Raw genomic sequence first — 25,262 nt, 5'->3', positions numbered from 1 at the left:
TGCTTTTGTACTCTATGCCTCTATTTATAAAGCCCAGAATTCCATACGCTTTATTAACCACTTTCCCAACCTGTCCTACCACCTTCAATGATCTGTGCACATAATCCCCAGGTTTCTCTGTTGCTGCAACCCCTTTAGAATATACCCTTTATTTTATAATGCCCCCCTTCATTCCGCCTGCCAAAAATGTATCACTTCACACATCTTTAAATTAAATTTCATCTGTCACGTGTCTGCCCATTCCACCAGCCTGTCTACATCCTCTTGAAGTCCATCACTGGCCTCCTCAAAGTTCACAATACTTGCAAGTTATGAGCCATCTGAACATTTTGAAATTATGGCCTGATTGCTCAAGTCGGCCATTAATATAGATCAAGAAAAGCTGTGGCCCTAGAACTGACTCCTGGGGAGCCACACTCCAAACCTTCCTCCAGCCTGAAAAAACAGCCATTCACTATTACTCTGTTTCTTGTCACTCAGCCAATTCTGTATCCATGCTGCCAAGTTCCTTTTATTCCGTGGACTTCTGCTTTGCTGGCAAGCCCCCGTGTGGCACTTCATTAAATGTCTTTTAGAAGCCCATAGACACCACAGAAACTGCATTACCATCAGCCATCCCCTGTTATTTCATCAAAAACGCCAATCAGGTTAGTTAAACACGATTTGTCTTCAACAAATCTGTGCTAGCTTTCCTTGATTAATCCACACTTTTCCAAGTGAATGTTAATTTTGTCCCAGATTATCATTTGTATAGGTTTTCCCACCGCTGGAGTTAAACTGACAGTTTGCTGGGTTTAACTTTGCACCCCCATTTCAAACATATGGGCAAATTTGCGATTTTTTCAATCCTCTAGCATCACCCCTGTATCTCAGGAGGATTGAAAGGGTATGGTCAGTGTCTCTGCAATTTCCACCCTTCCTTGGGTGCATCTCATCTGGGCATGGTGACTTATCATTGTATGTGTATGTGGTGCCCAACAGTAGATCCAACTGTCCATAGGTTTTGCTAACACTGTGGTTTAACCAACAGTTGGATGCTGGTGAAAGTAATCTGTATTTTGTTTTATCCTTTTATGGGATGTGGGCATCACTGGCAAGGCCAGCACTTGTTGCCCATCCCTAATTGCTTTTGAACTGAGTATCTTGCTAGGCCATTGCAGAGGGGAGTTAAGAGTCGACCACATTGCTGTGGGTCTGGAGTCACGTGCAGGCCAGACCAGGTAAGGATGGTAAGTTTCCTTCCCAAAATGGTCACCGTTACTGAGAGTAGTTTTATAATTCCAGATTTATTAATTGAATTTAAATTCCACCAGCTGCCTTGGTGGTGGGCTTTGAACCAGGGCATTAGCCTGGGCCTCTGGATTTCTAGTCCAGTGACATTACCATTATGCCACCACCTCCCCCGATGTGAGAATGAATGGAGTCTTGTTTTGATGCAGCACCTTTTGTGTGGATGGGTGCAGGAGGTTACAGAGGAATGTAGGCAGATTAAGTGAGGGGGCAAAACTAAGGCAGATGGAGTTCAATGTGGAGAAGTGAAGTTATCCAGTTTGGGTCTTAGAAAGTCAAATTGGAATTGAAGGGTACGAGACAGAACAGTGGGCAGTATTACACAAAATGTGCGGTCAGTTAGGTGGATTGCATTGTTCTGACGAATTTCCTTCCCTCGTTTCCCCCTCACCATGAATCCTGGAGTGCATTCTTACATATCCAAGCTATCAGGTCCTCTGCCATTTTGGGCAGTCTGTTCCAATCTTTTGCCTTCCATATCAGCTAGTTGGATCCAAACTCTGTCCTGGGATTGAGTTTCTGCACAAAAGCAAAATGATACAGGGTGCTGGAAATCTGATGAAGAGTCATTGACCTGAAATGTTAAATCTGTTTCTCTGGCCAGCTGAGTATTTCCAAAATTTTCTGGTTTTGTTTGATTTCTGTGCCCCTGTTATTGTGCGAGATCCAGGCCAAAAACATCTTCATGCTTCAGCATCCCTTGGAATCTCGAATTCTCCAGAAATATGTCTTCTGGGGCACTTTTTCTCAGTTGCAAATGGTCTAAATTTCAAACGCCTCTCCTTACAGCTCAAGATTGTTCACTCAGCTAATTTTTATGAAATGCTTCCTGTATGTGCAGATATTTTGGAAATCGATCCTATTGCTATGACAGACTTCGGAAGTATAATCTTGCACTAGAAGATGCTGAAACCTCCATCAGGCTTGCTGCTGACTGGCCTAAAGGCTACTTCAGAAAGGGAAGAGCACTACTTGGAATAAAGGTTAGTGCATTTATTCACTCCAGGCTTTTGACTATATACTGATCAACTCTGGTTTTTGATGGTGTATTGATCCACTCCAGGTTTTTGACAGTGTATTGATCCACTCCAGGTTTTTGATGGTGTATTGATCCACTCCAGGTTTTTGACAGTGTATTGATCCACTCCAGGTTTTTGATGGTGTATTGATCCACTCCAGGTTTTTGATGGTGTATTGATCCACTCCAGGTTTGTGATGGTGTATTGATCCACTCCAGGTTTTTGACAGTGTATTGATCCACTCCAGGTTTTTGATGTTGTGTTGATCCACTCCAGGTTTTTGACAGTGTATTGATCCACTCCAGGCTTTTGACTGTATATTGATCCACTCCAGGCTTTTGACTGTATATTGATCCACTCCAGACTTTTGACAGTGTTTTGATCCACTCCAGGCTTTTGACAGTGTATTGATCCACTCCAGGTTTTTGACAATGTATTGATCCACTGCAGGTTTTTTGACAGTGTATTGATCCACTCCAGACTTTTGACAGTGTATTGATCCACTCCAGGCTTTTGACAGTGTATTGATCCACTCCAGGCTTTTGAAAGTATATTGATCCACTCCAGGTTTTTTGACAGTGTATTGATCCACTGCAGGTTTTTTTGACAGTGTATTGATCCACTGCAGGTTTTTTGACAGTGTATTGATCCACTGCAGGTTTTTTGACAGTTTATTGATCCACTGCAGGTTTTTTGACAGTGTATTGATCCACTCCAGGCTTTTGACAGTGTATTGATCCACTCCAGGCTTTTGACAGTGTATTGATCCACTCCAGGCTTTTGACAGTGTATTGATCCACTCCAGGTTTTTGACAATGTATTGATCCACTGCAGGTTTTTTGACAGTGTATTGATCCACTCCAGCCTTTTGACAGTGTATTGATCCACTCCAGGCTTTTGACAGTGTATTGATCCACTGCAGGTTTTTTGACAGTGTATTGATCCACTGCAGGTTTTTTGACAGTGTATTGATCCACTGCAGGTTTTTTGACAGTTTATTGATCCACTGCAGGTTTTTTGACAGTGTATTGATCCACTCCAGGCTTTTGACAGTGTATTGATCCACTCCAGGCTTTTGACAGTGTATTGATCCACTCCAGGCTTTTGACAGTGTATTGATCCATTCCAGGCTTTTGACAGTGTATTGATCCACTCCAGGTTTTTGACAATGTATTGATCCACTGCAGGTTTTTTGACAGTGTATTGATCCACTCCAGCCTTTTGACAGTGTATTGATCCACTCCAGGCTTTTGACAGTGTATTGATCCACTCCAGGTTTTTTGACAGTGTATTGATCCACTCCAGGTTTTTTGACAGTGTATTGATCCACTCCAGGTTTTTTGACAGTGTATTGATCCACTCCAGGTTTTTTGACAGTGTATTGATCCACTGCAGGTTTTTTGACAGTGTATTGATCCACTGCAGGTTTTTTGACAGTGTATTGATCCACTGCAGGTTTTTTGACAGTGTATTGATCCACTGCAGGTTTTTTGACAGTGTATTGATGCGCTGCAGGTTCTGATAATATATTAATTCGCTCCAACGTATTTCATTTTCTTTGTTATCAATTTGTGTTTTAATAAATCGGTGGGGGCTGAGGGATAGGTAGGCTCGTTGCAGGAATGTGTGTTGTGGGGGTGTGCTTGGAGAAGTTGATGGGGGACTGGAGGGGTAAGTGGGGTGGAGGGAATGAAGGGGATGTGCGCAGGGTCCCAATGATTCTTAATTTGTCAAATGTCACAGGATGGTATTGCGTACCGATCTGTTTTGTGAGAAAGTCCAATACAGACGTGAGAGCATGTGTCTAAGTAGCTGAACGATTTTCTTCAGGCACTGGTAGGAGGCGCTAGAAGCACTGCCTGAGCAATCTATTTAAACTATCGTAAACCAAGCTCCTTGTTGGCTGGACTAAGTGTTTCAAACCATGCAGGGTTTTGATAGAGTAAATAAAGCGAAACTGTTTCCAATGGATAAAGGCTGATAACTTGGGCATAGATTTGAGGTGATTGGTGAAAAAAACAGACACAAGGAAAATCCCCTTTTACTCGTTAGGATGTGGAATGCACTGTCTGACAGGATGGTGGATACAGGTTCAATAATACCCTTTCAAACGGGAATTGGATAAACACTTAAAGGAGAAAAAAAATTGCAGGGAGACGTGGAAAGAGCAGGGGAGGGAGACAAGCTGTATTGCTCTTCGAAAGAGCTGTCGCAGAGTCGGTGGGCTGACTGGCTTCCTTTTGTGCTGTAATTCCATGACCACTGACCTCCTTTCTCGGTGGCCAAATCGCAGCAAGAATCGTGGTGAGAAGGGGGAGACTACGATTGTCCTCAGAGCTTCCGGAATGGATTGGGAAAAATCAGGCAGGTTTCTTTTAATCAGCTCGCTATACAGTGTCCGCTCAGACTGCGCCAGTGGGGACATCAGCCCAATGTACAATATCTCACTGTCGTTGGAGTAATCTGTCAGCATTCACTGACTAATGATGGACAGTCATTTGGACAAAGTACCAGAGGGGTGAATTTGGGCAAATCACAATCATGTCAAACTCTGTTTGATAACGGGTCTGTGCAGTGTCTTTACTATCACTTAAAGGCGCTATATAAATGCCTGTTGTTACTGTGACATCTGGGAGTGCACTGTCAAGAACTCTTCCAAATCTACTGTTAAAGAGATGGGGCCTTGGTTTAATGTCGAATTCGATGCAAGAAATCGAGAACTAAAGTGAAAAGGACAGAAATGTTTAATATAAACTTGGCTTATTTTAAAGAAAAATCGAGAAACTTAACGTTGAAAACTTCCTTCTACAGAAGTACACTGAGGCAGAATCTGCATTTGAAGTGGTGCTGCAGTTGGATAAAGACTGTGATGATGCTGTCAATGAGCTTTTCAAAGTTCGTATGTTTAGGCTAATGGTAAACAAGATATTTATATTCAAACCTTTGCTAACTTTAGAAAGAACAATTACATTTTTGCTCATGTAATGCTTTTATCATATCAGGATGCCCCATAAAGATTTTAAAGTTTGTGTTGTATGTGTGTCTGGGAAGAGCACTTTCTCCAAGTATTGTCCCTTCTTAATTATATGGTTTATAGTCAGACTTTCCTGTTATGGTTTACTGTCCCAAATAACGAAAAAATCTAAAAATGGTCGCCTGGTAGTACAGAATTTGAATATTGCTGAAAAGAGAGATATGTGGCTGAAGCTTTTCATCTTGCACTCCTCAGGACAGATGCACAAATGTCAAATTTCAAACGTTGACATCAATTTAGTGACTGTTTGAAATTTGGCATTCTTGTGTTTGTCCTGACGAGTGCAAGACGAAAAGCTTCAGCCACATGCCTCCCTTTTCAGATAAAAATCTAAAACTAGTTACGCTACATTGGAGCAGGTGCAACCGAGCCGTTTCTACTCCAGCCGCCCTTTTCCCGATAACCCTGCAAATTTTTCTCTCTGGGTGATTATCCAATTCCTTTTAGAAAGCCACAATCGAAGCTTCCTCCACCATCCTTCAGGCGAATGTACTCCAGATCCCAGTCACTCGCTGCATTAAAAAAGTTTGTCCACAAGGGCAGAATTTTCCCATTGGTGTGAGGGGGGGGCGGGGGCAGGACCCGCAGGCTGACGCGTAAAATGATGTGCGGTTATGTCAGGCGAGAGTCCCGACCTCACCGCGCGCCATCGCGATATTTCGTTGGGCGGACGTGCGCTGATAACCGATTCCCCTCCGCCCGCCATTAATTAACAGGCCACTTAAGGCCCTTGAGGGTCAACCAACGACGATTTTTCGGCACCCGTGTGATCTTCGGATCAGCGCACAGGCACAACGGGCAGGCGGGTAGGACACGTTTGTATTAACCTTATCCACGGGCAGGATAAGAGGGGTCAGTGGGGTCGTGAGTGTGCACAGTCAAGTATTGATTTCTCAAAGTTACTGACACTTGCCTGTGTGTGATCTGCAATAGTTCAAAACGCAGACCAGCTGCTTGGTCTGGACTCACAACCTTCAGGTCCGCACTCTGCAGTGAGGAATCTTTTCTGGGCCTGCAGGTTTCAGGAAGCCTTCCCTTAGCCTGGGAATGGGAGCTGAACTCTCCACTGGAGGCACCTCCTCTGAGGAGGAAGGGAGGGCTAGAAGGTGGAGGAGGCCAGGAGTCCACATTCAACCTCCAGGGGGGGCCACCTTTGGGAGGACAGGCGCAGGCACAAGGGGTGCAGGGCCAAGAGGTTGCCCAAGGCAGAAGGGGCAGCAGAAGATGCCACTATCCTACTGCCAGGGTATACAGGCGGTGAAGCAGCTCCCTCAATATGTCTGAGGTGCAGTGCCGAATGAGGCTCCTTCTCTCAAGGGAGACAGTCAACTATATCTGTTAGATGATTGGGCCTGAGATCTCCGCTAACTGTGTGGGTGGGCACCCCATGCCAGTGGCTCTGAAGGTCACAGCTGCCCTCAGCTTCCATGCCTCTGGCTCCTTCCAGGGGTCGGTGGGTGATCTTTGTGGCGTCTCCCAATCAGCTGTCCACACTTGTGCTCCCTCACCCTGCTGCTGTCGAACACTCACACAAAGATGCTGGGCCCGTTCTGCGCACCCCCCTCCCCCCCACCACCCCCCCACCCCCTTGGCCACATGCTGCCTACATCACATTAGGCACCACACGGTATATCCTTCCATAACAAGGAGGCACACGCATGCGGAGCACAGAGGACAGCAGATCGATTGGTGCCAGTGCCACCTTGAAGCTCCCCTCCCAGTATGTCATCACCCTGACTTTGACATGTTCTGGAGTTCCAGCTCTGCGCCCAGGTGCAGCTCCTCCAGGTTACCCCCAAAACAGTCATGTGGGTCTCAGTGTGCCAGGGGTAAAAGCCGACCTGCTGGGTTAAGTGACCAATGCCGACATGGTACTCACCTTCCCTGAGCACAATAGGTCATTGAAGTGCTTGCGACACTGGACCCAGGTGCTCACCACCACCGCCACCTCCTCCCAGACATGTTTCGTCATGTGGGGGGGAGGGGGGGCTTCCTGCTTCCGTCCTGGGGTATGGGGACCTCCAGTCGTGCTGCCACCTCCTCGAGGAGGGCAGCAAGGCAATCGTCTGAGAAACGAGGGGCACAGTGCCCCCCCCCCCACCCCAGGCCTGGCCTGCTCACCAGCCACGCTCTGGGAAGCCCTTCCACTGGCCACGACTCACACCCTTTGAAAGGCTTCAGGAGCTTTTTAAAACAGGCGGCCGGTTCGCCATTGGCCCCGATGGTCATTGCAGTCCCACCACCGCCCGCCCACTCCCGCCGTCCTCGGGAGCCAAGATTCACGCTTGGCGGGCATTAATTGGCCCGCCTGCGTAAAATGGCGGTGCGAACCCGCTCGTGGGCGGTGATCGGTTCCCACGCTCTGCCCACACCCGCTCCCACTCCACCCACCCGACCGGCAGAAAATTCTGCCCCATGACACCGCTGCCTCTTTGACAATTGCCTTTCTTCAGTGTCCTCTGGCTCTCCACCTTCCCACCAATGGGGGGGGGGAGGGGGTTTCTCCAACTAGACCCCTCATGATTTTGAACACCTCCATCGAATCTTCTCTAAGAAGAACAAGGTCAGCTTCTCCAAACCATCCACGGAACTGAAGCCCCTTGTCTCTGGAATCATTCTCTTAAATCTTTTCCTCTGTAAAATCTGCAGTTAAAGTGTCAGCGTTTCCCCTTTAGCTTCTGTTACATCGGTAGGTGAAAGCTTTGGACACTAACTAGCTCCTTGAAGAGCATTTCCGAAGTCTCGGTAGCCACAGCCGTGACCTTATACATATAAGAAAAGCATTACTTAACTGACCGTGGGCGCAGACAATTTATTCCTGAGATTTTACTGTGGGAAATGTTCTGTTTCATGCATTAGGGGCATGAGCTCAAAATCATGTCAAATGACTGCCTCAAGGAGTTCATTGTTTAAACTCAACTTAGTCAGCCTCACATCCCTTTTTACCCTTGAGATACCTGACTGTTCTATGTCTTATTTATTCAGGATTTGTGAGGGAGTATAGTTTTTCTGTAACTATGTCCACCTGTTTTTTGCTGATGAAAGTTCCTCAAGAGTGCAGGACAAGCTGTATAAACAGTCATCCCAACCTGTCTGAAATATTACTTCACAAGAGGCAACATTCCCTGTTGTTTTGGAGCCATAAGGCTGGCTTACCATCAGTCATTTTGAAGGTGGTTATTTAGGTGTGACAGAATGTATACTTTGTATAGCGCCCAGTCATGTGAATGTCTCAAAACATATCAATCAAACTGGTGGATGTGCTGTACTTAGATTTCCAGAAGGCATTTGATAAGGCGCCATATCAAAGATTATTGTGGAAAATGAAAGCTCATGGTGTAGGGGGTAACATATTGGCATGGATAGAAGATTGGTTAGCTAACAGGAAGCAGAGAGTTGGCATAAATGGGTCTTTTTCTGGTTGGCAGGATGTGATGAATGGTGTGCCACAAGAATCAGTGCTGGAGCCTCAACTTTTTACAATTTATATAAATGACTTGGATGAAGGGATGAAAGGGATGGTTGCCAAATGTGCTGATGAGACAAAGAGAGGTAGAAAAAGTAAGTTGCGAAGAGGACAAAAAGAGGCTATGAAAAGATATAGGTTAAGTGAGTGGGCAAAGATCTGCCAAATGGAGTATAATGTGGAAAAATGTGAAATTGTCCATTTTGGCAGGAAGAAGAAAAGAGAAACATATTATCTAAAGGGTGAGAGATTGCAGAGTTCTGAGATGCAGAGGGATCTGGGTGTCCTAGTGCATGAAGCACAAAAGGCTAGTATGCAGGTACAACAGGTAATTAGGAAAGTTCGTAGAATGTTATCACTTATTGTGAGAAGAATTGAATACAAAAGTTGTTAGGTTATGCTTCAGGTATACAGAGCACTAGTGAGACAACATCTGGAGTACTGTGTACTTATTTAAGGAAGGATGTAAATGCGTTGGAAACAGTTCAGCTAAGGTTTACCAGACTAACACCTGGAATGGACAGGTTGTCGTATGAGGAAAGTTGGACAGACTAGGCTTGTATCCTCTGGAGTTTAGAAAAGTAAGAGGTGACTTGATTGAAATCTTTAAGATCCTGAGGGGTCTTGACAAGGTGGATGTAGAGATTATGTTTCCTCTTGTGGGAGGATCTAGAACTGGGGGTCACTGTTTAAAAATAAACGGTCACCCGTTTAAAATGCAGATGAGGTGAAATTTTTTCTCTCAGAGGGTCATGAGTCTTTGGAACTCTCTTCCTGAAAAGACGGTGGAAATAGAGCCTTTGAATATTTTTAAGGCAGAGGTGGATAGATTCTTGGTAAGCAAGGGGGTGACAGGTTATTGGGGGTAGGTGGGATGCAGATTTCAGGTTACTATCAAAACAGGCATGATCTTATTAAATGGCGGCGCAAGCTTGAGGGGCCGACTGGCCTACTCCTGCTCCTTGTTCGTATGCTCATATCCAGGGGAATCATCTTCACCTGGAGAGTGCTGCAAATGTGGAACTCATTACTACAAGCAGTAGTTGAGGTGAATAGCATAGATACAATTGAGGGGAAGCTAGATAAATACATGAGGGTGAAAGGAATAGAAGGATAATGTTGATTGAGTGAGATGAAGAGGGATGGGAGGAGAGACGTGTGGGAACATAACCATTGGCACACGCCAGTTGGGCCAAATGGCCTGTTTCTGTTCTGTAAATACTCTGTAATGCTATGTAAGGCAAGCACTTTTCTAAATTCAGTCTCTGGAATGAAAAGCTTATGGTCAACTGCAAGCACAAATTAACCAAAATAATTGTACAACAGACTTGGCCGAACACTTAATGGAGAAGATAGTTCTGTGGCTAAGTAGCAGAACTGATGGTCCTCCTGTTGAGTTCTGTGTTGATTGGTTAATTACTTCTTGCTTTGTGACTGATGGACACTGAATGACTATTTCTCCCTTTTGTGGAATTGTATGTTTTTTTCCAAAAAAATCTACTTTTTGTCTCTTTCTTGCTGGCAATCTTTGTATTGAGTGATTAATAATTAGACATGGACCTAGTATCTTTAGACAAAAACAGAATAAGAGTCCTTGGGCATCTTCTTAACTGATGCCAGTTTAGTTATTCTATAGGACACACCTCCATTGGGATTAATTGTTTACTGAGAAACGTATTAGCAAAAGCATTGATGACATCCAAATGTTTCTTTACCTTTTCCTTTGAGGATAAACAGGGTCAAGTGAAATCTGGGGTAGTGTATATTTTTAATGTTTATCAAAAATAATAAAGTTGTTGAGCATTAAGTCATTTCCCTGCTTGGTCCTACAGTGTACTTCAGTACAAACCCTTGGAGAGTGCCCATACTACACCAATTTCTCCACTTCCATGTTGGCTATCTTCTGGCCTCTCTGAGCAACACCAGCAACTTAGTCCCGATGTTTGGACAGTTTTGTGCAGTGTGGCCCATTAGGATATGGATTTGACACCTCCCCAAATGAAACCATTGTAGGACATTTACAGCCAGTGGAATGAGAGGGACTTCACAAAATATTTACATCAGAGAAGCAGGCTATTCGGCCCAAAAGCTCCATGCCGGTGTTTATGCTCCACCCAAATCCCCTCCCATTCCCTTTTATCGCACTATCAGCAGAATCCTCTGTTCCTGACTCCCTCATAAGAACATAAGAACTAGGAGCAGGAGTAGGCAATTCAGCCCCTCGAGCCTGCCCCTCCATTCAATACGATCGTGGCTGATCTCATTTCGGCCTCAACTCCAATTTCCCGCCCTCTCCCCATAACCTTTCAACCCATTACTAATTAAAAATCTGTCTATCTCCTCCTTAAATTTATTCAGCGTCCCAACATCCACTGCACTCTGAGGTAGTGAATTCCACAGAAAAGTAATTCCTCCTCATCTCTGATTTAAATCTACTACCCCTTAGCCCAAAACCATGGCCTCATGTGTTTATCCAGCTTACCCTTAAATGCATCTACGCTATTCACCTGACCCACTCCATGTGGTAGTGAGTTCCACATTCAGACAACTCCCTGAGTAAGGAGATTTTTCCTGAGTTCCTTTATTGGATTTAATAGCTGACTATCTTTTATTAGTGGCCCCTAGTTCCTATCGTGCTCGCAAGTGGAAACACCTTCTCCACAGTACGCCTATTTTATTCCCATCTGTCTTGGCTTGATTTGTTAACGAGATGTGTTACCCTGTCCCACATGTCCCATTTTAAATTTAAAAACAGACACGTGTACAGAAATGCTGACTGCACTGTGTAAAGTTGCCCCTGTCTAAGAGCCTCTTTTAACTTTTCTTTCAGAATATGGGTTTTACCCAGCAACAAAGCTTAATCGCACTACAGCAACATCGAACCGTCGAGGCTGCATTAGACTCTCATTTAGTGTTAAAGTGTAAGTGTTCTTGACTTGCCGATAATTTTGTCTAGCTGGTTCTCACTTATTTGGTCGGTGTTTAGTGAACAAGCTGAGGAAGGGATCAGAAAGGGTGATGTTCTTGTCATGGTAACAGATGTTATGTTCTCCATTTTTCTGCCACTTTTCCCTCCTCTTCCCCACGTCACCCATTGCTTTTGGTTGAGTGAGTGCTACTTAGAGTTGCCAATCCTTCAGGATTATCCTGAAATCTGCAGGAATTAAAGAGTAACCATCTGCAAGCAAAATCGTAGGAGCAGCTTAATTTTAAAAAAAAAGTTTAAAATGATTTTTTTCGAACTCTTGTTTATTAGTTGTAATAATATCGGAGATGGAGGACAGAATGTTTATCAGACTGATGAGTCACAAACCATACAACCTAGTAATAATGAGTCTCTTTGCCATCCAATTGGGAAGACAATGCATTGCAAAGATGGACAAATCAGGAACCCAATGGTGGGAATGTTAGCTTGGTTGGAAGCTGGAGACTTGGAGAACCTACAGCAGGCACCTCAAAGCTCTGTAGAGTTACCGACCAGCGATGACTTCTCAAGATCCTCCAAACCTCGTTGCAAGAAAGGTGGTTCCCCTCCCAAGCCAACGTGCCTAGCACCAAGGCACTAATCACTCAGAACCAGCTCCGCTGGACAGCACACGTCGTTCCTATGCCTGTCACAAGAAACTTCCACTCGGAACTTGATCCCGGTAGGAGACTCCCAGAAGGACAGCGGAAACACCTTAAGGATGTCCTCAAAGCATCCCTGAAGAGGACAAACAGCCTCACCCATCCATAGGGGACCCCAGCTTGTGACTGACCAAGATGGAGAAGGCTCATTCACGAAGGCAACGAACACATCGAGAGACTTAACCCAGAGCACGTGCAGGCAAAGTCGAAGCATCGGAGGGAGAGCCTGAACCTCCAACCCATTTACCCAACCCTTCAAGCATCACCTGCCCCCACCATGTGTCAGAGTCTGCAGTGAATTGGACTTCTCAGCCACCTCAGAACCCATTGAACCAGAGCAGAAGCAAGTTATCCTCCCTCCCGATGGACTGCCTAGGAAGGAGGATGCTAGAGATCTTTTGATGAAATCTCCCAAAATACATCTAACTAGACTTGGAAGCCCTCGTGCTAAGTCAACCTGCTGTCAATCTTCAATGGTGGCAGTTAGTATTTAACAGATAATGGGGTGGCTTGAAGCTGGTGAAACCATGCTGTTGACTTCTGTTGTGCCCACTCCCCGAAGAGAAGTGAGTGTCCTTCACAGCTGTGTTTGCCCAGCATGGCACAGCCTAATGCTCATAGATCAAAGCTCAGTGACTGCAGACTGTGACACCTCCTTTCCCTAAGACCAGCAGCTCGTCTATACCTCGCTCAGCCTGCCCTTGCTAATTCAATCTACGGGTGTTGAAAAGGCAAGTGGCATCATCTAACCAGTCAATTTGGCTCTCATTTTTCGTACTCCGTTCAATCTCGCTGATGCTGTGTCCGGTGCAGTAGGTTGCTCCTTTCACATAGACTTCTTGATCAAATGAGATACATTTACAGAGGCGCTTTTACACCAAAGTGTTGGTTTCCAGCAGCAGTCACTTTAACTGACCTGGTGGTGCAGCTTTGCCCTCTATTTATTTCCAGCCACTATCGTCCTCCATGTCTCCGCAGGGGGAGAAACAGGACATGGAAAATCAGTCATAAGACGTGCAGGTCTGACGCTCTCCATTCCTTTGGAGTCACGAAACGTCTACTGGACCCTAACTCCCACTGACATCTGCTGTTTGCTGCAGTTTTTAAACGTAGAGTCCTCACCAAAATGAAGCCAATGGTAGAGAAGTGGGAGGCACTCTTTGCCATGTAGGTAAAATTAATTTGGATCATCATTCTCTGGCAGCAACTTTCACCACCAAGTAGGACCAAAGACATCAGGTTTGTGGGAGCACTATTGCCTCCAAGGCACACACCATTCTGACTTTAACATATATCGCCATTCCTTCATTGTTGCTGGGTTAAAATCCTGGAACTCCCCTATCCTAACAGCACAGTAGATGATGCCACGGCACATGGACTGCAGTGGTTCAAGAAGGCAGCTCACCACCTCCTTGAGGACACAAAAGGTGACCTACACTGCCAACCGTTGTCACTGATATTTGTAGAATGAACATTAAAATTAAACACTTAGACCTCCTCCTGTAATCTAGGATTGGTTTTGACTCTGTGATTGCCCTATTTGTGAGCTCACTGAGCTATGGTGGACACGGGGTTAGGGTTAGAGTTATTATTAATCCGGGGTATTAATCCGTAACCTGTATCCTTCTTTCCATTTCCACAGTTCAAAAACCAAATCCTGGGACCTTGGAGATGCCTGAGGAGGAAGATCGTTTATTTTTATTCAATTTTCCTATAATCGAGGATCAAACCGAGTAGGTACCTTGTATACTCTCGCTTGGTCTTGTGTGTCTACGGCGTGTGGAGGATGGGTAGACAGGATCTTTCACAGCGACGGCCTGCGCCAAGTTGAGGTTCTTGACCTGAAGGTGAACTTCAGGTGAAAGACCATATTAAGGCTTGTTCGCTAATTCAGGTGTAGGTCAAAGATTCCGTGGAAATATTTGAAGAGCTGGAGCTTTTTCTAATATCCTGGGCCAGGTTAACCGGCAGTTCAGCTCCTTGCTCCTGCTTGTGTCGGCACCACAGACTAATCCGCGTTCCGTTAATGTTCCTTTTTGTGGGCGAGATAACAATGTGATCACGACCAGATAATCTGATTTTGTGATGGGTTGATTGAGGAATCAATATTAGCCAGGACACCTGGGGAGAACTCCCCGGCTGCTCTTCGGAATTCTGCCGTGGGGTCTTTTGCATCCGGCCTGTCCAGCCTTTTGGTGCGAGGGGACGCATTTCAATTTTTTTTTCTCACTCGAGGGGCCGATGACCAAATTTCAGAAAGATGAGGCGTGGCGCAACATTGAACATGAATGTCAATAAAATGTTGAGGTGCGATGAAAAGCAACAGCTTGCTGAGTAAAACTGTCAGAGCAATAAATTGCTAATTTTAAAAAATGAGTAATTTGTACAGATGACCATTTGAGTGTGAGATGGTCAAATGCCATTTGTACAGCCCACTGCTTGTCTCGGGGTTCTTACCCACTCTCACCCACACCCACAGTGTGAGGCGATGCGAGTGTGTTGGTGTGCCAGGGTGAGAGTGAGTGTGAACCCTGAGACTAGGAGTGAGCCACACACACTTGCACACACTCGCTCGTCTCCCCTGCGGCCATTCTGCCCCCACCCCCATCTCCCCCTCCATCACCAGCTGCCACACTATCCCCCACACCACCAGCAGTCTCTCTCGCCGACCCCCCCCCAAAACTCGGTAGTCGTTCTCTCTCCCTGGTCCCTGAAAATCTCCCTTCCTCCCCAACAGATTCATTGCTGCCGTCACGCCGCTTCTTCAGGCCTCAGACTGAAGGAAGCTGCTCCTCCAATCAGAAACTGGTTCTCACTAGTGACCCTGTCAACACCAGATGCCGCAGAGAAATAGCCTGTGATTGGAGGAGAGGAGGAGAATCTTCAAAGTTACTTGCATTTTAAACATGGGGTCCGCGGGCTGGATTGAAAGGCCCGGTGGGCTGCATAGTGGCCGCAGGTTGGACAAGCCTGTATTACATCCACCAAAGCAGGAGGATGGGAACCTCGGTTTAATGTCTCGCTGGAAAGATGGCACCTCCAACAGTGCAGCACCGCCTTTGTACTGCACCAGACTGTCATCCTCGACTTCTTTGTGCTCAAGCCCTGAAGTAGGACTTGAACCCAGAACTTTGTGATTCAGAGGCGAGTGTGCTACCAACCGAGCCACAGCCGACCACCTTGCTGATTGTGGGATCTTCCTGTGCATTAACTGACTGCAACATTTCCTACAACAGTAAGCATGATTAGAGTGATGCTGAAACATTTTGGGTGGAATTTAAGACCCCCTCCCCTGGAGACGAGTTCCGAGGCGGTGGGGAGGAGGGGGGGGGGGGGGGGGGGGGGGGGTGGGGGGGATGCTGTTTGATTGGGTGAGAGGATGCTGGGTGGGGATCCTGCCAAATCCCCAACCTTGACATTCATCCCCCCCGCAATTAAACCTGTGTGGAAAGGCTTGTGGGAGACCTTCTCATCTAGACGCCAAGTGAGGCCGTTAAGTGGGCAATTAATGCCCAACATAGGCCCAATCCCACCACCCTTGGTATTCAGCCAGCAGCAGGTGGAACACCAGCAGTGGGCAGGCAGAGGGATTTGCCAGGTGGAGAGCTAAACAAGCAAACCTGCACGGCCTCATGGGGGTGTCGTCCCTCGATCAGAGGTGTTCAGTGCCTGATTGAGGGGCCCTGGCGTTGGGAGGGGCTACCCTCCTGCCCTTTCCTCCGACCCCACTCCACCTCTACAGTTCCCAGTGACCACCACCCCCTCCCCCATCGCCCAGCCCTTCTCGCAACACCTATCCACCCCATTACTTAACCTTCTCTAGGGACCTAACGATGAACCCTGGTGAAGGCCCGAGTGTAACGCCGCTGCCAGGCTCTCATTGGCTGGCAGCTGTCGGAGGCGGGATTTCCCTCGTACTGGGGGTAGTCCTGGAATTAGAAGCCCCTCCTGGAGCTGGGAGCCCCAGCGATAGGGTTCCCACTTGCTATTAGGACTTAAATTCCTCTGAGTCCACAGAGATCGGGCTGGAGGGAGGGTGGTGGAGGGGGTGTGGGGGTAATTGGTATTTTCTTGCGGATTGTACTGATGAGTGCAAGACGAAAAGGTTTGACAAAAAATGTCTCTTTATTTCAGAAATTAGCATTAGTAAAGAGATAGCACTTGAAAAGTTAACTGGATTGAAGGTTGATAAATCCCCCTGGATGAGGTGAGCTTCATCCCAGAGTGTTAAAGGAGGCGATTAGAGAGATAGTGAATGCATTGGTGGTTACCTTTCAAAATTCGATTGATTCTAGAAAGGTTCCTGTGGACTGGAGAGAAGCAAGTGTAACCCCGCTATTTAAGGAGGGAGGAAGAGGGAGAATGGAGAACTACAGACCTTGTTAGTCTGACGTCAGTTGTAGGGAAAATGTTAGAATCTATTATAAGGAATGTATGAACTGGACATTTAGTAAAGAGTGGTAAAATTGGGCAGAATGAACGTGGATTTATGAAAGGGAAATCATGTTTGACAAACTTGTTGGAGTTTTCCGAGGATGTTACTTATAACATAGATAGAGGAGACCCAGTGGATATGGTGTATTTGGATTTTCAGAAGGCTTTTGATAAGGTCTCACACAGGAGGTTAGTAAACAAAATTAACGTGCGTGGGATAGGGATAATATACTAGTATGGATTGAGAATTGGTTAACAGACAGAAAGCAGAGAGCAGGAATAAACAGATCATTCTCAGGAAGCCAAGCTGTTACTAGTGGGAAACCACAAGGATCAGTGCTGGGGCCACAGCTGTTCACAATCTGTATCAATGATTTGGATATGGGGACCAAATGTAATATTTCCAAATTTTCTGGTGACACCAAACTGAGTGGGAATGTAAGTTATGAGGAGGCTCCAAGAGGACTTGGACGGGCTAAGTGAATGGGCAAGAATATGGCAGATGAAATATAATGTGAATAAATGTGAAGTTATTCACTTTGGTAGAAAACGCAGAAAGGCAGAACATTTCTTAAATGGTGAGAGGTTGGGAAGTGCGGGTGTCCAAAGGGACCTGGGTGGCCTTGTTCATGAGTCACTAAAAGTTAGCTTGCAGGCGCAGCAAGAAATCAGGAAGACAAATGGTGTGTTGGTTTTCATCATGAGGGGATTTGTGTACAGGAGTAAAGATGTCTTGCTGCAGTTGTATAGAGCCTTGATGAGACCTCACCTAGGGTATTGTGCACAGTTTTAGTCCCCTTATCTAAGGAAGGATACGCTTACTTATAGAGGGAGTGTAACGGATGTTCACCAGATTAATCCCTGGGATGGTAAGATTGTCGTATCAGGAGAGATTGTGGAAACTGGGCCTGTATTCACAGAATCATAGAATCACACAGTGCAGAAGAGGCCCTTCGGCCCATCAAGTCTGCACTGACACATGAGAAACACCTGACCTACCTACCTAATCCCATTTACCAGCACTTGGCCCATAGCCTTGAATGTTATGAGGTGCCAAGTGCTCATCCAGGTACTTTTTAAAGGATGTGAGGCAACCCGCCTCCACCACCCTCCCAGGCAGCACATTCCAGACGTCACCACCCTCTGGATAAAAAGGTTTTTCCTCACATTCCCCCTAAACCTCCTGTCCCTCACCTTGTACTTGTGTCCCCTCGTGACTGACCCTTCAACTAAGGGGAACAGCTGCTCCCTATCCACCCTGTCCATGTCCCTCATCATCTTGTACACCTCGATCAGGTCACCCCTCAGTCTTCTCTGCTCCAACAAAGGCAACCCAAGTCTATCCAACCTCTCTTCATAACTTAAATGGTTTATCCCAGGCAACATCCTGGTGAATCTCCTCTACACCCCCTCCAGTGCAATCACATCCTTCCTATAATGTGGCGAGCAGAACTGCACACAGTACTCCAGCTGTGGCCTCACCAAGGTTCTATACAACTCCAACATGATCTCCCTAATTTTGCAATCTGTGCCTCGATTGAGAAAGGCAAGTGTCCCATATGCCTTTTTCACCACTCCACTAACATGCCCCTCTGCCTTCAGAGTCCTATGGACACACACCAAGGTCCCTTTATTCCTCAGAACTTCCTAGTGTCATGCCATTCATTGAATACTTCCTTGTCAAATTACTCCTTCCAAAGTGTATCACCTCACACTTTTCAGTATCAGGATTTTGACCCAGTGACAGTGAAGGAACGGTGATATATTTCCAAGTCAAGATGGTGAGAGACTTGGAGGGGAACTTCCAGGTGGAGGTGTTCCCATCTATCTGCTGCCCCTGTCCTTCCAGGTGGTAGTGGTCATGGGTTTGGAAGGTGCTGTCTAAGGAGCCTTGGTGAATTCCTGCAGTGCATCTTGTAGATGGTACACACTGCTGCTACTGTGCGTCGCTGGTGGAGGGAGTGAATGTTGGTGGATGTGGTGCCAATCAAGCGGGCTGCTTTGTCCTGGATGGTGTCAAGCTTCTTGAGTGTTGTGGAAGCTGCACTCATCCTGGCAAGTGGGGAGTATTCCATCACACTCCTGACTTGTGCCTTATAGTTGGTGGACAGGTTTTGGGGAGTCAGGAGGTGAGTTACTCACCGCAGGATTCCTAGCTCCTGACCTGCTCTTGTAGCCACATTATTTATATGGCTAGTCCAGTTCAGTTTCTGGTCAATGGTAACCCCCAGGATGTTGATGGGGGGGATTCAGTGATGGTAATGCCATTGAATGTCACGGGGCGATGGTTGGATTCTTTCTTGTTGGGGATGGTCATTGCCTGACACTTGTGTAGCACGAACATTACTTGCCACTTGTCAGCCCAAGCCTGGATATTGTCCAGGTCTCGCTGCATTTGGACATGGACTGCTTCAGTATCTGAAGAGTCATGAATGGTGCTGAACATTGTGCAATCATCAGCGAACATCCCCACTTCTGACCTTATGATGGAAGGAAGGTCATTGATGAAGCAGCTGAAGATGGTTGGGCCTAAGACACTACCCTGAGCAACTCCTGCATTGATGTCCTGGAGCTGAGATGACTGACCTCCAACAACCACAACCATCTTCCTTTGTGCTAGGTATGACTCCAACCAGTGGAGAGTTTTCCCCCTGATTCCCATTGACTCCAGTTTTGATAGGGCTCCTCGATACCACACTCGGTCAAATGCTGCCTTGATGCCAAGGGCAGTCACTCTCACCTCACCTCTGGAGTTCAGCTCTTTTGTCCATGTTTGAACCAAGGCTGTAATGAGGTCAGGAGCTGAGTGGCCCTGGCGGAACCCAAACTGGGCATCAGTTAACAGGTTAATCCTAAGCAAGTGCCGCTTGATAGCACTGTTGATGATCCCTTCCATTACTTCACTGATGATCGAGAGTAGACTGATGGGACAATGATTGGCCGGGTTGGATTTGTCCTGCTTTTTGTGTACAGGACATACCTGGGCAATTTTCCTCATAGCCGGTTAGATGCCAGTGTTGTAGCTGTACTGGAACAGCTTGGCCAGGGGTGCGGCAAGTTTTGGAGCACAAGTCTTCAGTACTATTGCTGGAATGTTGTCAGGGCCCTATGCCTTTGCACTATCCAGTGCCTTCAGCCGTTTCTTGATATCACATAGAGTGATTCCATTTGGCTGAAAACTGGCATCTGTGATGCTGGGGACCTCCAGAGGAGTCTGAAATGGATCATTCACTTGGCACTTTTGGCTGAAGGTTGTTGCAAATGCCTCAGCCTTACCTTTTGCACTGCTGTGCTGGGCTCCTCCATCATTGAGGATGGGGATATTTGTGGAGCCTCCTCCTCCAGTGAGTTGTTTAATTATTCAGACCATTCACGACTGGATGTGGCAGGACTGCAGAGCTTAGATCTGATCCGTTGGTTGTGGGATCGCTTAGTTCTGTCTATCACTTGCTGCTTATGGTGTTTGGCACACAAGTAGTCCTGTGTTATAGCTTCACCAGGTTGACACCTCATTTTTAGGTATGCCTGGTGCTTCTCCTGACATGCCCTCCTGCACCCTTCATTGAACCAGGGCTGATCTCCTGGCTTGATGGTAATGATGGAGTAGGGTATATGCCGGCCGTGAGGTTACAGATTGTGTTCGAGTACAATTCTGCTGTTGCTGATGGCCCACAGCACCTCATGGATGCCCAGTCTTGAGCTGATAGATCTGTTCGAAATCTATCCCATTTAGTGGTGCCACACAACATGATGGAGGGTATCCTCAATGTGAAGGTGGGACTTTGTCTCCACAATGACTGTGTGGTGGTCATTCCTCCTAATACTGTCATCTGCGGCAGACAGGTTGGTGAGGATGAGGTCAAGTATGTTTTTCCTTCTTGTTGGTTCCCCCACCACCTGCCTCATACCTAGTCTAGCAGCTACGCCCCTTAGGACTCAGCCAGCTTGGTCAGTAGTGGTGCTACCAAGCCACACTTGGTGATGGACATTGAAGACCCCACCCAGATGCAACTTGTGCCCTTGCCATCCTCAGTGCTTCCTCCAAGTGGTGTTCAACATGGAGGAGCACTGATCCAGGAGGGCGGTACGTGGTAATCAGCAGGAGATTTCCTTGCCCATGTTTGACCTGATGCAATGAGACTTCATGGGGTCCGGAGTCGATGTTGAGGACTCCCAGGGCGACACTTTTCCAACTGTATACCACTGTGCCACTACCTCTGCTGGGGCTGTCCTGCCGGTGATGGTGGTGTCTGGGACATTATCTGTAAGGTATGATTCATGAGTATGACTAGGTCAGTCTGTCGCTTGACTGTGAGACAGCTCTCCCAATTTTGGCACTAGCCCCCAGATGTTTGTAAGGAGGACTTTGCAAGGTTGACAGGGCTAAGATTGCAGTTGTTGTTTCTGGTGCCTAGGTTGATGCCGGGTGGTCCGTCCGGTTTCATTTCTTTTTTGTGACTTTGTAGCGCAATCTTCATTATATTATTAACAGAGACATAACAGGACTACAGGGAAAAGGCAAGGAATGAGATTCTCAGAGAGACACAGCGGGTTGGGAATGCGCTGCCTGAAAGGGCGGTGGAAGCAGCTTCAGTGATAACTTTCAAAAATGAATTGGATAAATACTTCAAAAGAAAAAAAATGTAGGCGTTTGGGAAAAGAGCAGAGGGGACAGGATTGATTGGGGAGTTCGCTCAATCTCAAAAACCTGGCACAGGCACAATGGGCTGAATGGCCTCCTGCTGTGATGTATGATTCTATGACATGACTTGAGCAGGGGCAGTGTCCCAGGGACAGCAACACTCTCTGCAGTATCTCACCAGGTACCCGCACTTCATGTCTTAGCAGGCTGACTGTGGTGGGATTGGGGGCACTGTATCCTAAAGTCCCCTCTAAATAGACTCCTTAGAATGAGTTCCTAGATGGCAACCAAGAGCTGCCATCACTCGCTTCTCTTTTTTCTTCCTCATGACCTTATGCAGTGGAGTTGTGGCCAATCATATTGGCCTCTCCTGTGGTCTCAGCTGAGCTTCTAATGCAAGACTGATTTGGACCAAGACCTTCCTCATCTTTGTGGTTCATTATCATGCTGGGCAATACATTTAGTAGCTGAAGCAGCTGGTGAGGGTGTTTTATGGATTCCTCATCCAAGCAATTATGCAAAATCCATTTTATAAACTATTCCCTCATTTTCAGCAACGCTATAGAGGCACTGGGTGTAGTTCAGTGGGTTGCATGTTCGTCCCTAAGCCCAAAGGTTATAGGTTCGAGCCCCGCCCCACTCCTGATATTCGACCACAAAATCTCGGCTAACACTCCAGTGCAGTATTGAGGGAGTGCTGCCCTGCCGGAGGGGCAGTACCGAGGGAGTGCTGCGCTGCCGGAGGGGCAGTACCGAGGGAGTGCTGCGCTGCCGGAGGGGCAGTACCGAGGGAGTGCTGCCCTGCCGGAGGGGCAGTACCGAGGGAGTGCTGCCCTGCCGGAGGGGCAGTACCGAGGGAGTGCTGCCCTGCCGGAGGGGCAGTACCGAGGGAGTGCTGCCCTGCCGGAGGGGCAGTACCGAGGGAGTGCTGTACTGTCAGAGGGGCAGTTTGAGGGAGTGCTGCCCTGTCAGAGGGACATGCTGTCTTTTGGATGAGGCATCAAACTGAGGCCCCAAATACCCTCTCGGGTGGACGTAAAAGATCCAATGGGAATATTTTGAAGAAGTGCGCAGGAGCTCTCCCTGGTGTCCTTCAACCAACATCACTAGAAACAGATTGTCTGGTCATTATCGCACTGCCAATTGTGGGAGCTTGCTGTACTCAAATGGGCTGCCACATTTCCTACATTACAACAGTGATTACTGTTTAAAAATATTCAGTTAGCATTGGGACATTCTAACGTCATAAAGGACTATCCATCATTTTCCTCTATACCCGGCACTGATGTGCAGTTAGATTGCTCTTAATTTTAAAAAGTAATGTGCAGATTGTGTTCTTTCAGAGGCTGAGGGACTTCATAACCTGAATCTGAAGGGAATGTGTGAATTATAATGACTTCTGGTGCCACTTCAGAACACATTTTATGGGAATCCACTACACAAATGAGCATGAATGTCATCTTTTATTATTAAAGTGTCATTTTTTAGTCTGAGAAAATGAGGAAACAAGCGTGGGAAACTGAAATGTCCAATATAAACAGACAATTATATAAGCAGTCGCTTGATCGTACAGAACTTGAGTATTGCTGAAAAGAGAGATATGTTGCTGAAGCTTTTCATCTTGCACTCATTAGGACAAATGCAAGAATGTCAAATTTCAAATGGTCACAACAATTTATACTACAGGAGAAAAGGGTGCTGATTGGCTGGCAAGTTGACCCTGATTGGCTGAGGTGTTGCCACGGAGAAAGCAATCGGAAACTATAAGCTGCCCAAGCTCCTGGGTAATTCAGAAAAAGGTGCGAGGCTCAAACATATTCCTTTTGTTTGCAGGTCCTGACTCTGTTTTCAGCAGTTATATAAATATAACTGTGTCATCATCCAAATGTTGTACTTCAGACATCACACTGTTCCAGAGGCGCAAAAAGAAATGCTTCAAACTAGAAGAATGGTGCGATATCCGTCAGAGCTCTTTTGACCAGGAGCCTGAAATTTGCAGGCACCTTTACTGACCTCTGATCGAAAAGCCTCAACTATTGCCTGGATCTCCCCAGGCAATGTTTGACCAGGGATTTTAAAGGTTTTATCCAGTAGAAGCCAAACAGACTGGTTTACTGCGGTGTCCAGCTCTGGAGACAGAGAGCTGTGCCAGAGTACATCTGATGTTGTTGTCTCTTGAACTGACCGTGCTGTCTGCTTCAGTGATCTGCCCTGGTACAATCCTTGAATCGGCCCTTTTGCCTCTCTTTTGTGTGTGCGCCCTCTATCAGGCTTTGATTCCTTAGCCACCATCATATGGTGCTTGCTCTGGGACCAATCCCTCCGCATTTGCCTGACTAAATCCTGCAGATCACAGAATCTTAGATCTCCTGCTGAACTGGACCTGAAGGGATCATCTTAACCTAACTCATTCAGGGATGGGCTGAGAGCTTATGGGACGGGGTGAAACACTTGTTTTACACCCCAACTGATGATCAATCACTGGCGGACTGTACAATCAAACAAAATATAAAGCTAGCATTGAACACAATTCCGACAGGCAGGTTAAAGGGAATAACTCCTGGGATAAAGGAGCAGAAAGTCTGTGTCTAAATGCAAGGAGCAGACAGACATTGGAAGCCAAAGTAAAGCAGGTACCAGAAGCAGGATCCCTCCTTAACATTTAGCTTGCGTTATGTGTACAGGACTGCATTCTTTCTGTCTCTACACGTGTCGACTTTTAAACATGCTCTTCTGATTAGTCTGTATTTAAACAAAACGTAATTCTGGCTGGCACTCACCTTAAATACTCACGTTTCCCTCTCGCACAAGCAATCACCAGGTGTTCAGCTGGAGAATTTAAGCTACAGACATGATCATAGGGATTAAACCTCAGCAATTTGAAAAATCATCTTTTTAATCTTCTTGACAATTTTGAGGCTTTTCCCTGCCCACGCCCCCTCCAACAATGCTGCCCAGAGTGTGTCTGTTGAGTCTGTTGCTGGTTCCACAGGTGGCCGTTTCTCTTGTCAGAATACCAGTCTGTTTGGACTTTGGGGCCATCCCCGCCGGATCTCCCCTCATCCCTTTTGCCCACGCACCCGGAGGTGGCTGTGGGTAACACTTACGAACTGGCGTGTTGGTTGTTTTTCCCCTCCTGAACTCTCGAATTGCTGTGCCTGGTTGTAATGTCTCTTACTCTAGTGGAACACCAGCTTCATTGGAACAACGGTCTAGATTTGCAAAGCAAATAGAATACCACAGAACAAAACAGCCCAGAAGTAGGCCATTCGGCCCATAGTGACTGGGTTGGCTCTTTGAAAAAGCGTTCTCATCAGTCCCACATACTGCCCTCCCCATGCCCCGTAGCCCCATTATTATTAACTCTTCCAGTCTTCATTGAATTTCCTGTTGTGCGTGCCGACTGAATTTGTTTCCGCCACCCTCCGTTCAGCCTGCGAGCTTGATCCTGAGCTTCCAGTCGCCCATCGTTTTAAATCTCCACCTCGTTCTCTCACCCTGACCGCCTCTGTCCTCAACCTCCTGCATTGTTCCACTGAAGCTCAATGTAATCTCGAGGAACAGCGCCTCAGCTTTCAATTAGACACGTTACAGCCTTCTCGACTCAATGCTTGAGTTCAGCCATTTCAGGTCATGGTGACCGTCCACTTTCTTAGGACAGCAACAGTTGGTAATGTCTCTGCTGTTGCTATTTACACCTCCTCTAAACTCTTTTGTTTCTTTACTAGCCTCATTATCATTCTCTTTTGC

General features: G+C 46.6%; 1 protein-coding gene across 3 annotated transcripts in view; it reads left to right on the top strand.

Moving 5' to 3' along the window:
• zgc:123010 (uncharacterized protein LOC641500 homolog) overlaps positions 1 to 25,262 on the top strand; it is a 204,531-nt gene that overhangs the window by 135,201 nt on the left and 44,068 nt on the right. For all 3 annotated transcript variants that reach the window (XR_005945696.1, XM_041210199.1, XM_041210198.1), the window contains 4 exons: positions 2,132 to 2,273; positions 5,121 to 5,225; positions 11,640 to 11,730; positions 14,079 to 14,169. Coding sequence is in view for 2 of the 3 variants with exons in the window: in XM_041210199.1 (XP_041066133.1) it covers positions 2,132 to 2,273; positions 5,121 to 5,225; positions 11,640 to 11,730; positions 14,079 to 14,169 (429 nt within the window). In the remaining variant the exon portion in view is untranslated. The remainder of the gene's footprint in view (positions 1 to 2,131; positions 2,274 to 5,120; positions 5,226 to 11,639; positions 11,731 to 14,078; positions 14,170 to 25,262) is intronic.

Source organism: Carcharodon carcharias, chromosome 17, assembly GCF_017639515.1.
Source record: "Carcharodon carcharias isolate sCarCar2 chromosome 17, sCarCar2.pri, whole genome shotgun sequence".
In the NCBI taxonomy this organism is placed as follows: Eukaryota; Metazoa; Chordata; class Chondrichthyes; order Lamniformes; family Lamnidae; genus Carcharodon; species Carcharodon carcharias.
The sequence above is the reverse complement of the archived record's forward strand: the minus strand, read 5'-3'. Positions and strand labels throughout refer to the sequence as shown.